Raw genomic sequence first — 16,564 nt, 5'->3', positions numbered from 1 at the left:
GGTGGAGGTTGCAGTGGGCCAAGATTTCACCACTGCACTCCAGCCTGGGCAACAGAGACTATGTAAAAAAAAAAAAACAAAAAAACAAAAAAACAAGGTTTTTGATATCAGAAACACCTAGAATTGCATTCTGGTTTTATTGTCTAGCTGTGTCACATCTCCAAGTAATGTTTATTTGTTTAAGCCACAGATCTTAAAAATATATAAAAAGATAGGCTGGGCGCAGTGGCTTACGCCTGTAATCCCTCCACTTTGGCAGGCCGAGGCAGGTGGATCACAAGGTCAGGAGATCGAGACCATCCTGGCTAACACGGTGAAACCCCGTCTCTACTAAAAGTAGAAAAAGTTAGCCGGGCGTGGTGACGGGCGCCTGTAGTCCCAGCTACTGGGGAGGCTGAGCCAGAAGAATGGCGTGAACCCGGGAGGTGGAGCTTGCAGTGATCCGAGATCACGCCACTGCACTCCAGCCTGGGCGACAGAGCAAGACTGTCTCAAAAAAAAAAAAAATCTATCTATATATATAGATAGATAGTAAACATTTTTCAAAGGATCATTATGAGGATTGAATAAGAAATTGCATTTGAAAAAAAACACTAGGGGCCTGGCACGGTGGCTCACACCTGTAATCCCAGCACTTTGGGAGGCCAAAGCAGGCAGATCACGAGGTCAGGAGTTCGAGACCAGCCTGGCCAATATGGTGAAACCCCCTTCTCTACTAAAAAAGTACAAAAATTAGCTAGGTGTGGTGGCGCACGCCTGTAATCACAGCTACTCAGGAGGCTGAGGCAGGAGAATCCCTTAAACCCAGGAGGCAGAGGTTGCAGTGAGCCAAGATCATGCCACTGCACTCCAGCCTGGGCAACAGAGAGAGACTTCATCTCAAAAAAAAAAAAAAAAACACCAAGTGTCTGCCACTTAGTATAATCATTCAAGTAATGTCAGCTATGATAATATGTGGACTTCACTGTGGAACTTAAAGAGGACATGTTCATTTCGCTGATAAGTATGTCCTTCGCCCCACTGTAGCATCTGCCTTGAGAATGTGCAGTAGAGCTACTCCTTAAAAAACTTTCCTGAGGATATTTGATCACAGCCTAAGGAAGAACTTTAACAATCGATGCTAGTTGACAGTGGTAGAGATGGTTGGGGAAGTAGAGGTGATTCCAGTGAAAGATTGAAGACCTTAATAAATGGTTGTCAGGAATATTGTATGGGGGAAGGGAGATGTTTCTGTTTCCTAAGATTTTTTTGCCCTTGGTAAAGTGTGCTCATGATTTTATGAATAGCATAAAATGAGGCTGGTGGTGAAATACCCCAACTTTCTTTTTTTTTTTTTTTTTTGAGACGGAGTCTCGCTCTGTCGCCCAGGCTGGAGTGCGGTGGCACGATCTCAACTCACTGCAAGCTCCGCCTCGCAGGTTCCCGCCATTCTCCTGCCTCAGCGTCCCGAGTAGCTGGGACTACAGGCGCCGCCACCTCGCCCGGCTAGTTTTTTGTATTTTTAGTAGAGATAGGGTTTCACTGCGTTAGCCAGGATGGTCTCGATCTCCTGGCCTCGTGATCCTCCCACCTCGGCCTCCCAAAGTGCTGGGATTACAGGCTTGAGCCACCGCGCCCAGCCTACTTTCATGTAGACAATAACTTTGAACTTTGAAACAAAGAGGGAGAAAAGCATTGAATGTGCTGACTATGAACTGTCCTTTATACACATGAACACGTGAATACAATAGTGCTAAGGTGAGCAGTGCACAGCATAGTTGTTGAGTTATTTTTAGAAATGGCGAAAATAAAGCCACATGCTTTTACCCAATCTCTTTGGGAGACAAATGATCAGAAAGCAGTCTGCGAAAATTAGAAAGGATTGCTCTTCGAGAAAAACATAATTGGCACATATGAGGAAGATAAGCACACAGATTCAGTAGTATCATGTTCTAACAAGGCAACCTGTTTTAGACACTTACTATTATTCCTGGAAGTAATCTAGCTAAGTCTAGTTTGTCTGTTACCATCGTGTGCCTCTTTCACATCTTATGTAAATGTACTTTCTAATATTTGTAATGTATGTAATATTAATTTTAATTCTTTAATATTATTTTTAAGAAGAGATAGATAAGGAATAGCAGTCCTGAGGGATTTTACAAGGTCCCTTTCAACCTTTTAAAAACCTATAATCCTCAAGAAAATCAAAGTCCTAAGAAAAGATAATGGGAGGTGGGAAAAGAACAGTGACAAGGGGATTACAAACTGCGTATGCCAGGAGGCTGGGCGTGGTGGCTCACACCTGTGATCCCAGTACTTTGGGAGGTTGAGGTGGGTGGATTACTTGAGGCCAGGAGTTCAAGACCAGTGTAGCCAACATGGTGAAACCCCGTCTCTACTAAAAATACAAAAATTAGCTGTGCCTGGTGGTGCGCACCTGTAATCCCAGCTACTTGGGAGGCTGAGGCAGAGGAATTGCTTGAACCCGGGAGGCGGAATTTGCAGTGAGCTGAGATCATGCCACTGCACTCCAGCCTGGGTGATACAGTCAGACTCTATGGAAAGGAAAGGAGAAAGGAGAAAGGAGAAAGGAAAGGAGAAAAAGAAAGAAACAATGTATGACAGGGCCCCATTTCTGCTCTTTGCTTGTTTTTCTTGCCACTATAGAATGAAAAGTCAAAAGGCAATTGACCATCAGTTATGAATATAGGAGCAGATTGTAGATATAAAAACAGTACTTAGAGCCAGGTGCAGTGGCTCACGCCTGTAATCCCAGCACTTTGGGAGGCCAAGGCGGGCAGATCCACTTGAGGTCAGGAGTTTGAGACCAGCCTGGCCAACATGGTGAAACTATGTCTCTACTAAAATTACAAAAATTAGCCAGAGTTGGTGGCACATACCTGTAATCCCAGCTACTCAGGAGGCTGAGGCAGGAGAATCACTTGAATCCAGGAGGTGGAGGTTGCAGTGAGCTGAGATGGTGCCATTGCACTCCAGCCAGGGTAACAGAGTGAGACTCCGTCTCAAAAAAACAAAACAACAACAACAACAAAAGAAAACCCCCCAAAAAACAGTACTTACAATGTGGTAAAGGGAGAAAAGAGAATACTTTTGCTTTTAAAAAGTAAAGTCAGGGCTTACTAAATGCCTTGCTAAACTGGATTTATGTTAGTATATAAGGTGTATAAACAACATGATTTGAAAAATGAACTTTAACTAGGTCTATTGTGATGATCTGTGCTTGTGTTCTAAGGAATTAGATTTTTAAGCAACACTTTATGAGTTGTGAAATAGAATAATTATAGATACTAATTGATGGAAACAGTCTTATCTATTTGGCACAATCATTTGCTCTAAATAAGTAGAGAATACAATATAATTTTAAGCAAAATTGTATAAACAAATAATAAGTAATATAGTAGTAGCTTCTTGAAGTAACCATGTTTATGTAGTTTATAAGGTTAGACATTATATATGATTCCCATCTTTTGCTCACATCTGTTTCATTTCTTCTGTGTAATTTTCTTGTGGTCTTATACAAAAGCTAATTTTCATTCTTTTAGATTCCATTTGTATCTTTTGTGAAATGATGATTAGGGAACAAAGTTGGTGTTATCAGACACACAAAAATATATGTGTATATTTATATATACATACATACACACACACACCTGTATAACAGAGGTAGTTAATATGCAGTATCTGAAATGCTTGACCCCAAACCATCAAACAATCCTTTAGGGGATAACTAATCTTATTTGTTAAAGGGATTCTATAATCACAACTCAGAAACAAATAGTTTTATAAAAAGTGTCTGTAAAAAAAAAAAAAAATGTCTGGTTGCGTGAGAGGCTCACACCTAGTATCCTAGCACTTTGGGAGACCAAGGTGGGAGGATCCCTTGAGCCCAGGAGCTTGAGACCAGCCTGGGCAACATAGGGAACCCCTGTCTCAAAAAAAAAAAAAAAATTGCTAGGCATGGTGGCATGTGCCTGTAGCCCCAGATACTCAGGAGGCTGAAGTGGGAGGATGACTTGAGTCCAGGAGGTTGAGGCTGCAGTGAGCCATGATCACACCACTGCACTTCAGCCTGGGTGACAAAGCAAGACCCTTACTCAAAAAAAAAAAAAAAAAAAAAAAAAAAGTTGGCTGGGCATGGTGGCTCTGAAATCTACTGTGTGCTAAGAAAACAGAAAATGAAGGCATGGAATCCGCAGGAAATCAAAATCTTAGTGTTTATTTCTTAGTATGAAGTTGGTGAATTATTGTTTTCTTTTCTCTGTGTGAGGTGAAGCCTGTGTGTCACACCCTCGTGCCATGGGTAACACCGCTGAGTTACTGATGCTATCATACATGTATATATCTGTGTATATAAAATCACAACATCACACAAGTGGACAGCTGCAGCACTATGGTCTCTTTCTGGCAGGTCCCTGAAGGACAGTGCTGAAAAGATATCCGCACAGTGAGCAGAACTTCGAGCACCTGGTTGTTCATTTTGCTTCTAAGGAGAAATGACCAGATATGCAATTATATACCAATTTATGGGCTGTGGCCAATAGTTTGGCTGGAACATGATTGGAAAATTGGTGACAAAGAAATATGGGGAAGTGATCTGTGAATAGACCTCTCTGAATGAGCAAAAATAAAAGGTAAAGATATTTGTGTCCACATGAATTCTCAGCAAAGGGTGACCTCAATAGAGGGGTATTTTAACAATCAAGTGGTAAGATGACCCATTCTGTGGATACCAGACAGCCCCTTTCCCCAACCACCCTTGCATCCAGTGAACTCATAAGCAAAGTAGCCATGGTGGCAAGGATGGAGGTTATGCATGGACTCAGCAACATGGACGTCCACTCACTAAGGCCAACCTGGCTACAGCCACTGCTGAGTGCCCAATCTGCCAGCAACAGAAATGAACACTGAGCCTCTGATATGGCACATTTCCCCAGGGTGATCTGCCAGGCACCTGGTCACAGGTTGATTATATTGGACAGCTTCCATCATGGAAGAAGCAGTGTTTTATCCTTACTGCAATAGACACTTAATCTGAATATGGATTTGCCTTCCTTGAACACAATGCTTCTGCCACAACTACCGTCCATGGACTCCCAGAATGCCCTATCCCCTGTCATGGTATTCCACACAGACACAGCACTGCTTCTGATCAAGGAATACATTTTATAGCCAAAGAGATGCAGCAATGGGCCCATGCTCCTGGAATTCACTGGTCTTAACCATGTTTCCCATCATCCTGGGGCAGCTGGGTTAATAGAATGAATGGTGTAATGACCTTTGGAAGTTACAGTGACGATTTTTTGCATGGCTGGTGCAAGGTTCTTCAGAAAGTTGTATATGCTTTGAATCAACATCCAGCATATGGTGCTGCTTCTCCCATAGCCAGGATCCACAGGTCCAGAAATGGAAGGGGTGGAAGGGGTGGAAATGGGAGTGGCACCACTCACTATTCCCCCTAGTGACCCATTGGAAACATTTTTGCTTTCTGTTCCCATGACTTTATGATCTGCAGGCCTGGAGGTCTTAGTTCCAGAGGGAGGAGTGCTTCCGGAGACACAACAATGATTCCATTGAACTGAAAGTTAAGACTACCACCCAGCCACTTTGGGATCCTCATGCCTCTGAATCAAAAAGCTAAGAAGGGAGTTATGATGTTGGCTGGAGTAACTGATACAAAATACTAGGGAGAAATTGGACTACTATTCCACAATGGAGATAAATAAGTGCATGTCTGCCAGGCGTGGTGGCTCACGCCTGTAATCCCAGCATTTTGGGAGGCCGAGATGAGCGGGTCATTTGAGGTTAGGAGTTCGAGACCAGCTTGACGTGCATACTGAAACCCTGTCTCTATTAAAATACAAAAATTAGCCGGGCATAGTGGTGGGTGCCTGTAATCCCAGCTACTCAGGAGGCTGAGGCAAGAGAATTGCTTGAAGCCAGGAGGCAGAGGTTGCAGTGAGCTGAGATCGCACCAATGCACTCCAACCTGGGCGACAGAGTGAGAGTCCGTCTCAAAACAAAACAAAACAAAACAGAAGTGTATGTCTGAAATACAGGAGATCCCTTAGGATGTCCCTTAGTATTACCATGTCCTGTGATTAAGGTCAATGAGAAATTACAACAACTCAATCCAAGTAAGACTGTGAATGGCCAATACTCTTCAGAAGTCGGTTTGAGTCACCTGCCACATAAACAACCACAATCAACTGAGGTTCTTGTTGAAGGTAAAGGGAATATAGAATGAGTAGTAAAGGAAGGTAGTTATAAATACCAGCTATGACCAGGTGACCAGTCGCAGAAATAAGCACTGTAACTGTGATAAGTATTTCCTCCCTGTTTTGTTAAGAATATGTTTGTGCGTCTATGTACATATATTAATATCTTTGTTTTCATTCTTCTCTTATTTCTGTATCATGTAACACAACATTTATTGACTTTATATCAGTATCTACAAGATTTATTGACTTTATGTCAGTATTTAAGTATTGTTAATTTTATATCATAGTATTTAAGTTATGGGATATCAGCAGAAGAGTAAACATCACCCAAGGACTTTACCTTGTCTTCTGGGGAAGGGACTAGAATGTTTTCTGTTGTACACAGAACAGGTGCATTATATTAGGTGGAATTATCACTTTGCTATTGTCTTTATTTGGAGATTAAGTGTGACACAAAGAGGTGTGTATGGCTGCCAAGTTGAAAGGGGAGAACTTGTGATGGTTAATTTTAAGTGTCAACTTGACTGGATTAAGGAATACGTAGAAAACTGGCAAAGCATTATTTTGGGGTGTGGCCTTGAGGGCACCTCTAAAGGAGATTGATGCATGAGTCTCAGTGGACTAAGTAGAAAAGACCCGCCCCCACTAATGTGGGGGCAGGTAGGTGAGGGGGGTAGTGTCTAGTCGCCTGGGGGCCTAGATAGAACCACAGGTAGGTTACTCACTCTCCCGGAGCTGGGATACATGCTTCTTCTCCAGCCTTCAGACATCAGGTTCTCCAGCCTTTGGCCTTTGGACGCTAGGACTTACACCAGCAGCCCCCAGATTCTCAGGTCTTCAGACTTGGACTGAGCCATGCTAGTGGCATCCCAGGGTCTCCAGCTTGCAGACAGCCTGCCATGGGATTTATCAGCTTACATAATTGTATGAGCCAATTCCCCTAATAAATCTCCTCTCTTCTCTTTCTCCATCTCTTTCTCTCTCTCTCTCTAGATATATCCTATTGGTTTTATTCTCTGGAAAACCGTAATACATACACACACACACACACACACACACACACACACACACACACACGTAATCATAGAGATATGAAAGTGTAGTTTTGTATCTTAACTTGGCACTAAGCATTTGCACCACTTCCACATGTGCTGTGGCTTTTGTCATTTCTGACAACCTGATGGCCATTCTGCTATGGCTTTAAAATTACTTTGTCCGGGCCGGGCGCGGTGGCTCAAGCCTGTAATCCCAGCACTTTGGGAGGCCGAGGCGGGCGGATCACGAGGTCAGGAGATCGAGACCATCCTGGCGAACACGGTGAAACCCCATCTCTACTAAAAAATACAAAAAAAAAACTAGCCGGGCGAGGTGGCGGGCGCCTGTAGTCCCAGCTACTCGGGAGGCTGAGGCAGGAGAATGGCGTAAACCCGGGAGGCAGAGCTTGCAGTGAGCTGAGATCCGGCCACTGCACTCCAGCTTGGGCGACAGAGCAAGACTCCGTCTAAAAAAAAAAAAAAAAAAAAATTACTTTGTCCGGACAGGGGCTGCACAATAGGGACCCTTTTATCAAGTCCTTATCGTTGTGTAGAGAAGGCTATTTTGAGAGGATATAAAGGGATATAAAGTAGAAGGGGTTTGGGCTAAATGTTCATTCAGACTTTCTGGCAATACAAAAATGATAGAGAACTTCATGACTGCAAGACAGGAAGAAAACACTCTGTGAGGTGACCGTGTCGTCCCCTGGCAGGAGGAAAGATTCTGAAGTTCTTGAGGAAAGTTGATTGGATGACAAGAGTCAAACAGGTTACAATGGCATACTTTTCTATAAGGCAAATTCATATGATGTCATCCATAGAGAGGGTTTAATGTAAACCATTATGAAAGCATTTTATTTCTCAAGAACTTCCTGTGGGCTAGGCCCTCTCCTGGGCACCCGGGATGATGTGGCAAATAATGTAGATAATTATTCTGGCTAGGGGCAGTGGCTTACGCCTATAATCCCAGCACTTTGGGAGGCTTAGGCGGGCGGATCACTTGTGCCCAGGAGTTTGAGACCAGCCTGGCTAACACAGCAAGACCTCATCTTTGCAGATAATACAAATATGGCACACACCCGTGGTCCCATCTACTAGAGAGGCTGAGGTGGGAAGATTGCTTGAGTCTAGGAAGCGGAGGTTGCGGTGAGCCATGATTGCACCACTGCACTCCAGACTGAGGGACAGAGCAAGACCCTCTTAAACAAACAAACGTGATATCCCTACCTCACAGAGACTACTTTCTAGTTGGGTAAATCAATAATAAACGCAGAAAAAGTCACATAATAAAACTAATATGCAGATAATTGAAACAGAGTAAATGACGAAGAATGGCCAGCTACTGGCTACTTTTGGTCCATGGTCCACCGTGTCAATGTGATTTTTTTTTTTTTTTTTTTTTTTGAGACAGAGTCTCACTCTGTCGTCCAGGCTGGAGTGCAGTGATGTGATCTCAGCTCACTGCAGCCTCCACCTCCCGGGTTCAAGCAATTCTCCTGCCTCAGCCTCCCAAGTAGCTGGGACTACAGGCGCACGCCGCCACGCCCAGCTAATTTTTGTATTTTTTTTTTTTTTAAGTAGAGACGGGGTTTCACCATGTTGGCCAAGATGGTCTTGATCTCCTGACCTCGTGATCTGCCCGCCTTGGCCTCCCAAATTTCTGGGATTACAGGCATGAGCTACTACTCCCAGCCTATAAGATATTTACTGGGAGATCCGAATGACAAGAAGGAGCCAGCTATGTGAGCATGAGGAGGAAAGCATTCCAGGTGAAGGGCACAGCAAAGGCGAAGTCCCTTGGGCAGACACTGGCTTCGCCTGCAAAGGGAACAGAGAGCACCACAGTGGTGCAAACCTGGAGGGAGGGTGAAGGTAGGAGGAGAGGTCAGAGGGGCAGGCAGCGACCTGATTAGAGAATGTTAGGCAGGTGAGAGACACAAATTGTGCTGCCTGACCTTCAAGGAACTCAAGGTCCAGAGAAACACCTGAGATTTAAATAACTAAACACACAAATTCCTGACTGAGGGATCCAATGCCTGGGGTGGGGGGTAGGGACAGGTTATTCTAAAGCATCAGCTGGGTGTGGGGCATTATTATAGGAAAACACGCCAGGAGAGTAGTCTGGGCCTCCAGAAGTTCCTTCTGGGTTTATTTTCTCCCAGACATCATAGAACTGTACAATATCAGAGCTGCAGAAGACGTTCCAGTACATTCCTCACTTGAAAAACTAGATAATCTAAATGATCAAACATGCCCAAGGCTGTACTTTAATGACATTAAGGCATAGCTGGGCCTGATTAGAAATGTCTGTAAGCTCACCTTTGCTTTTGGGAACGTGCAGTTACGTTTTACAAAATATAGACCACGCCATCCCTGAGTACAGCAACACCGCCCATCATGACATCCGTGTTAGATCCAGGGCTTAACACAAGGCCTGTCAAGAACCCATTCACATTACTGGGTACAAAATACAGCCAGATAGATGGAATAAGTTCTAGTGTTCTATATGGCACTAGGGAAATTAGAGTTAACAATAATTTATTGTATATTTCAAAATAGTTAAAAGGGAAGAATTGGCATGTTCTCAACACAAAGAAAAGATAAATGTTTGAGATGTTTGAGATGACGAATATCCCAATTATCCTAATTTCATCATTACACATTGTATACATGTTTCAAAATACCATGTAACCCCAAAATATGTTCATCAACATATATCAATACAATAAATCAATACATGAAAGAGGTGCGCCACAGAGATCTGAATGACTAAAATTAACAGAGGCCAGGCTCAGTTGGATCTTGTTCCTCTTCTCATTCCTGCAGGATAAGCTTATTGACCTAGAAAAAGCACAATAAGCACTGACTGGCCTCTGATCTTCTTTCAATGACTCCCTCCACCCTCTCAATAGGTCTGTATTTCTGTATTTGCCTTCTGTTGTTTCCTTGAGCAAGCACAAACTTTCTTGAGTTAGTTTTGGTTTGCTTTCTACTTTTTCACGCTAAACTTCAGTCTTTGCTGCAAACACTTGGTAAACAAGTCTTTATTCAGTAATCATGGCATTTTGTTTCTTGATACAGCACATTCAGGAGCACTGTCTGTGAGGGAGACTGAACGGAGGAGGGGGAGGTTGGAAGAACTAAGTGGATAATCGTTCAGGCCTTTCACAGAATTCCTATCACATAGGCTTCGCCTTGGCCCAGCAGATTAAGTGTCCCATACTGTGTAAGTGCCTTACTCACAGCCCATAATCGCTTGATGTATTATTGTTTTGATTCGTTGGAACCCTTTGCACTGTGCGACAGTGTTCTGTTTGTACTTGTGACGTGTGTAGGGTGGGGCTGGCAAATATACACAGATCATATTTTCTACTTAAAATTCCAACATGAGAGAGGCTTTTACTAAATTCTTTATTTCCTTTTTTTTTTAGATGGAGTCTCGCTCTGTTGCCCAGGCTGGAGTGCAGTGTGGCATGATCCCGGCTCACTGCAACTTCTGCCTTCCAGGTTCAAGGGATTTCCAGTTAATTTTTGTATTTTTAGTAGAGATGGGGTTTCACCATGTTGGCCTGCTGGTCTCGAACTCTTGACCTCAAGTGATCCACCTGCCTTGGCCTCCCAAGGTGCTAGGATTACAGGTGTAAGCCACCACACCTGGCCTATTTCCATTTTTTTTCACAACTTACATGAGGCAAGTATAACTCTCCCTGCTATACAGATGACAAGATTAAGGGTTAGAGAATACCTTGTCTAAAATTTCATAGGTATGGCTAGTCACGGTGGCTCACACTTGTAGTCCCAGCACTTTGGGAGGCTGAGGAGGGCACATCACTTGAGCTCAGGCGTTTGAGATCAGCCTGACCAACATGGTAAAACCCTGTCTCTACTAAAAATACAAAAATTAGCCAGGTGTGGTGGCGGGTACCTATAATCCCAGCTACTTGAAAGGCTGAGGCATGAGTATCGCTTGAACCTGGGAGGCGGAGGTTGCATTAAGCCGAGATTGCGCCACTGCACTCCAGCCTGGGTGATGGAATGAGACTCCATCTCAAAAAACAAAATAAAACAAAAAACTCACAGGTAGCAAGCCTCAGTCGTTGCCAACTAGACTGACATCCCCATAACTGTTTTTTCCATTGCTGGTTACTATTACATGTATCTTTTGTTGTTACAACTGGCATGCAGAGTTTACAGGGAACAGTCCTTAAGTCCTTAGGGGTGGCCCAAGCTTCTGTTGCCTCCTTCTAGATTGATTATAGGCTCAGAAATGGGAGAGACTTGGGCCGGGCGTGGTAGCTTATGCCTGTAATCCCAGCACTTTGGGAGGCTAAGGCGGGTGGATCACTTGAGGTCAGGAATTCGAGACCAGTCTGATCAACATGGTGAATCCCCATCTCTACTAAAAGTACTAAAATTAACTGGGCATAGTGGCACGTGCCTGTAATCCCAGCTACTCAGGAGGTTGAGCGGGGAGAATTGCTTGAACCAGGGAAGCAGAGGCTGCAGTGAGCTGAGATCACGCCACTGCACTCCAGCCTGGGCGACACAGTAAGCCTCCTCCGTCTCAAAAAAAAAAAAAAAAAAAAACAAGCAAACAAACAAAAAAAGAAAGAAAGGAAGAAAGAAAGAGAAAGAAAGGGAAAGGAAAGGAGAGGAGAGGAGGAGTGGGAGAGACTTGGAGAGAGATTTATACTGAGCAAATTAAAGCTTTCAGGTTTCACTTTAGTTTGACAAAAGATGTCCACCAGAAATCCAGACTCCTTATTTACTATTGGCCCTTTGTAAATAAAGTGGGGGTGAAAGAGAGCCCTTTATATTGTCTTCGTGTCAGTTACACCTTTAATATGTGTGTCTTAGGAAGGATTCTGGCTGCTGGACTTATGGGGGAAGTAGATGCCCATGTAGGTTTACCTTAGAGAGAATGGAGAGGAGGCAAACCAGGCCAGATACGGCGAGAGACCTCTCACCCCAAAGCTCTCAGACCTGTTTCTTGTTTGAATGCTTGACATTTTATCATTGCAAATTAATTTTTTTGAGTTGAAAAGTAGCCTTTTAAAATGCAAATGCCTAACAGTAAAGGTATGTCAATAATATATGGCTTTCAGTAAGGCCACAGTCTTTTTTTTTTTTTTTTTTTTTTTTGAGATAGGATCTCACTTTGTTGTCCCAGCTAGAGTGCAGTGGCAAGATCTTGGCTCACTGAAACCTCCAACATCCTGGGCTCAAGCAATTGTCCCACCTCAGCCTCCCAAATAGCTGGGACTACAGGTGTGCCCCCATGCAAGGATAATTTTTGTATTTTTTGTAGAGACAGGGTCTCACTATGTTGCCCAGGCTGGTTTCAAACTCTTGGGCTCAAGTGATCCTCCTGCTTCAACCTCCCAAAGTGCTGGGATTAGAGGTGTGAGCCCCTGCACCTGGCCACCACAGCCCTCTTGAGTTTACCAATAGTATTAAATGTTGACTTACAAATTTTTCCAATTTACTCTTCTGTCCAGACCAATGTATCATTTTCCATAATCATATGGAAAGTTCCCTGGACACCATTTTCCAGGTCAATCCTGAGAACCAAAAATAAAGTTGTCACATACATACGATTCCTTACCTATCATATTGCATTCTAGCTGGTGGTTTTTTGGTTTTTGTTTTTGTTTTTAATCATTGATTGGATTATAATAAATCAGACATTGACAATATTGCCAAGATGGAGATGGGTACGTTTTCAGCCTGAGAAAGATCTGTTGGTCTCTTGCTATCTAGATTCTCATTCCTCAGGTGAGGTGCAGTGGCTCACACTTAAAATCCTAGCACTTTGGGAAGCTGAGGCAGGAGGATCGTTTGAGCCCAGGAGTTTGAGACCAGCCTGGGCAACACAGTGAGACCATGTGTCTACAAAAGACAAAAACATTAACTAGGCATGGTGGCATGTGCCTGTAGTCCCAGCTACTCAGGAATCCGAGGTGGGAGGATCACTTGAGCCCAGGCGGTTGAGGCCGCAGTGAGCTGTGACTGTACTACTGTACTCTAGCCTGGACAACAGAGTGAAACTCTATCTCAAAAAAAAAAAAAAAAAAAAAAAAAAAAAAAAAAAGCTTTTCATTCCTCCCATGTCAAGGATTCCCACTGGCTTCTTCTCTTTAATTTATCCCCTGAATGACATAAAAAATTTACTACCAAATCATGTTCCTACCCTCCCATCAATTTTCCTATGGGCTTACTTTTTAGAAGGAACGGGTGTAGAATATTATCCCCTCTGTCTTGGAAAAAATATAAGCCCTGCATAAATGAAATAATTAGTTTTGTGGGTTTTAATAACTTTTAACACTATGATTATAGATAGTGTTATCTTAGTTACCTGCTGTATCACATTCTTATCTTTATGCATGTCAATTTTGACAATTATGAATATGGAAGGTAATAATTACTATACAACCTGTGTCTATAAATAGACATTTAAATAACCACCATTGCTAGTGACTTGTCTATCATAGCTATAATGAATAAACTCATTTGTCATCATCATTTTCTGTTGGATGAATATTGTAAAAAAAAAAACAAAAAAAAAAAGACATGGCTTTGCTGACAACCTTCAACAAAAACTGATCCATTCAGTTTCTCTCTAGAGTAATAATTATGTTTTCTATAATTATAATAATTATGTTTTCTGGTATTTCTATGTGCTGTTTTGAGGGTGTTCCAGGGAAAGATTTGTATGCGCATCAAACAATGAATCAAAAAGTATGGGAACTTAAACTCTGCATAGGATTGTTCTATAATTGATGGTACTTTGAACAATATGAAACAATTATATTGCCTTGTTATCAATGGAAGATAACATGCACGGGGAATCATGAACATTACAGCTGATACATTTAAGAAGTGTCTTAAGAGTGAATATGGTTAAGTCCTTATAAAAATATTTTTCAAAATATTTTCTCTAATATGTTGAGAAATATCAGTAATTTATAAGCCTTTTAAAGTTAAATGAAAAAAGTTGTATCTTTGTGAAGCTCTCAGGTTTTAGCATTGATAGTCCATCAGACTATAGGGGAATAAAATCGAAGAGTGAAAAAAAATTTTTCTGAAGCATTAAAATGCACATGCACTGGGAAACATTTAGTTTCAGTGCAAGCTTTTTATCGTGGTCAATCATTCCCACTTGAGGGTTTTTGACTGCAGTTTTCCCAGCACCGAGACATAAATGTGAGACCATTCGTTTGGAGGAGTGGGGGAAGTAATTAGCCTATCTCATATCAAGCCGTCTATATTTTCTATGACTGCACGAGGCGTTGTAGAGAAATTCTCTGGACCAATAGAATCTCAGGAGACAAGTGGGGGAAGTCGCGTGTACAGAGCAAGTTCTCCCAGAGAACTCGATCGCCCTCTAGGCTGCATTTACAAACAGTTCGCGAGGCTACTCTGACCACTTGGCCACCAGGGAGTAAGAGGAAAGGGGCCGGATTCCTCCCAGTAGGAGGACTATCTGGACCAAAGAAAGAGGCTGGCGACAGGAAGGAAGGACAGATCAACCGTTTGAATAGCAGCTACAGGGCAACCTAAAGCCTGTGCAGTGTTAACAGGCGCGCGTCACAAACAGCTCCCCCGTCTCCCCCTCCCCCCAAGCACCCCTCCGCCGTGTGTCACCTTCCTGTTCGGAAGTCTTAGTAGGTTGCTGGGACAGAACAGGGGGCGCCTGCTCCACCCATCAGGTATCCGGTTGGAAGAAAAGCCAGTCTCAACAACTTGATTCTCTCGGTTAAATGATAAGTTTAGCCGACCATCCGTCTCCAAGTGCTGAACATTAGGGTAGGGGAGGAAGGAGCACATCAGACGTTCCCTTTCTTTTCCAACCACAAATCATACGGTTGCATCTATTCTCTATTCCGCGTAGAGCCTTCCGACTTGAATTCCACGTTCCTCCCGGAATGCATGCCACAGAGCCTCTTTGAGAAAATGAACCCTGTGCATGTGTTTTGAATTTTTTCTGGACTGATTTGTGAGGATAATCAGTTAAGTTACATTTCTTGTGTGTCGTGCTGGGGGTGAAATAAAGCTAGGACGCTGATGACTGTAATTTTCTGAGTGATGTTGCAATGGGGAGAATAAATGGCCCAGGGTTGAACTTTGCAGCTTGCTCCCTTCCTGTATTTAAATTGCCTTGATATAAAGTGGGGTTCATAACAGAACAGGGATAGCCGCCTCTGGCTCGTGCTCTCATGTCATCTCAGAGCTTCCAGCTTATCAGAGGCATGTAGCAGGGAAGCCTACTTCAGCCATAACTGAGCTCTACCTCCAGCCTCCAGAAGTAATCCCCAACCTGCATATCCTTGGGCAACCCGAAGAATGAAAGAAGCAGCTATAAAATCCCCTTTGAAAGGTTCGTACTTACAGTACTATATTTTGCAGATGCCTCAGAGGATTTGGGGTTACTTGACATGGGGAAGGCACATAAGGTGGGGTGTAGGAGAGGGTCTCTGGTTGTAGACTTCTTAATTTAATGTTTGAAAACAAACATGCAAAAGTCTGTGTGCAGGTTGATGTTTCTGGACAGCCTGAGCACAATTTGCTCTCTCAACAGGAGAAGGAACCAGGTGGGAGCAGGGCTAGGCTGAGCTAGGCTAGTTGAATGGTGGGACATGACGTATGGGTGGCATTGGCAATAACAAAGTCATATTCTATGACGATTCCGTGCAAAAGGAAGCAGACATAGGCCAGTTACTGTGATTTGAAATTGCCTAAACATTGCTTTAGGTTGGCATGTCAATTTCAGGTACTAGTAAGTGCTTTTTTAAATTTTATTTTATTTTTATTTTTTGAGACGAGTCTCGCTCTGTTGCCAGGCTGGAGTGCAGTGGCATGATCTCGGCTCACAGCAACCTCCGCCTCCCGGGTTCAAGCGATTCTCCTGCCTCAGCATCCCGAGTAGCTAGGACTATAGGCGCACACCACCACGCCTGGCTAATTTTTTCTATTTTTAGTAGACACGGGGTTTCTCCATGTTAGCCAGGATGGTCTCGATTTCTTGGCCTCGTCATCCACCTGCCTCGGCCTCCCAAAGTGCTGGGATTACAGGTGTGAGCCACTGCGCCCGTCCCTAGTAAGTGCTTTTTTTAAAGTGTGGGCACTAAGAAAACGTTCCCAGCCAGACTCCAGGAAAGAGAATGTGTTTCTCTTCTCTCGGTTTGGGACTGTTGCAACAAAGCAAACCAAGAAGCAGTTGAGACTAGAGATCACTTTAGGGCAAGTGGGGGTGGTTTTGCCTGCAAAACAAACCCCTGCCCAAGACCAAGGAAAACGCGTTTCACATGCTAT

General features: G+C 43.3%; 1 protein-coding gene across 4 annotated transcripts in view; it reads left to right on the top strand.

Moving 5' to 3' along the window:
• SGK1 (serum/glucocorticoid regulated kinase 1) overlaps nt 1-16,564 on the top strand; it is a 153,519-nt gene that overhangs the window by 129,175 nt on the left and 7,780 nt on the right. The window contains exon 1 of one of the 4 annotated variants that reach the window (XM_005551894.5): nt 15,430-15,629. The exons of the other annotated variants lie outside the window; for them this stretch is intronic. Within the exon in view, the coding sequence (XP_005551951.2) occupies nt 15,596-15,629 (34 nt within the window). The 5' untranslated portion in view covers nt 15,430-15,595. Of the gene's footprint in view, nt 1-15,429; nt 15,630-16,564 lie in introns of those variants that run through there. 4 annotated transcript variants of the gene reach the window in all.

This window comes from Macaca fascicularis, chromosome 4 (genome assembly GCF_037993035.2).
Source record: "Macaca fascicularis isolate 582-1 chromosome 4, T2T-MFA8v1.1".
Classification (NCBI taxonomy): domain Eukaryota; kingdom Metazoa; phylum Chordata; class Mammalia; order Primates; family Cercopithecidae; genus Macaca; species Macaca fascicularis.
The sequence above is the reverse complement of the archived record's forward strand: the minus strand, read 5'-3'. Positions and strand labels throughout refer to the sequence as shown.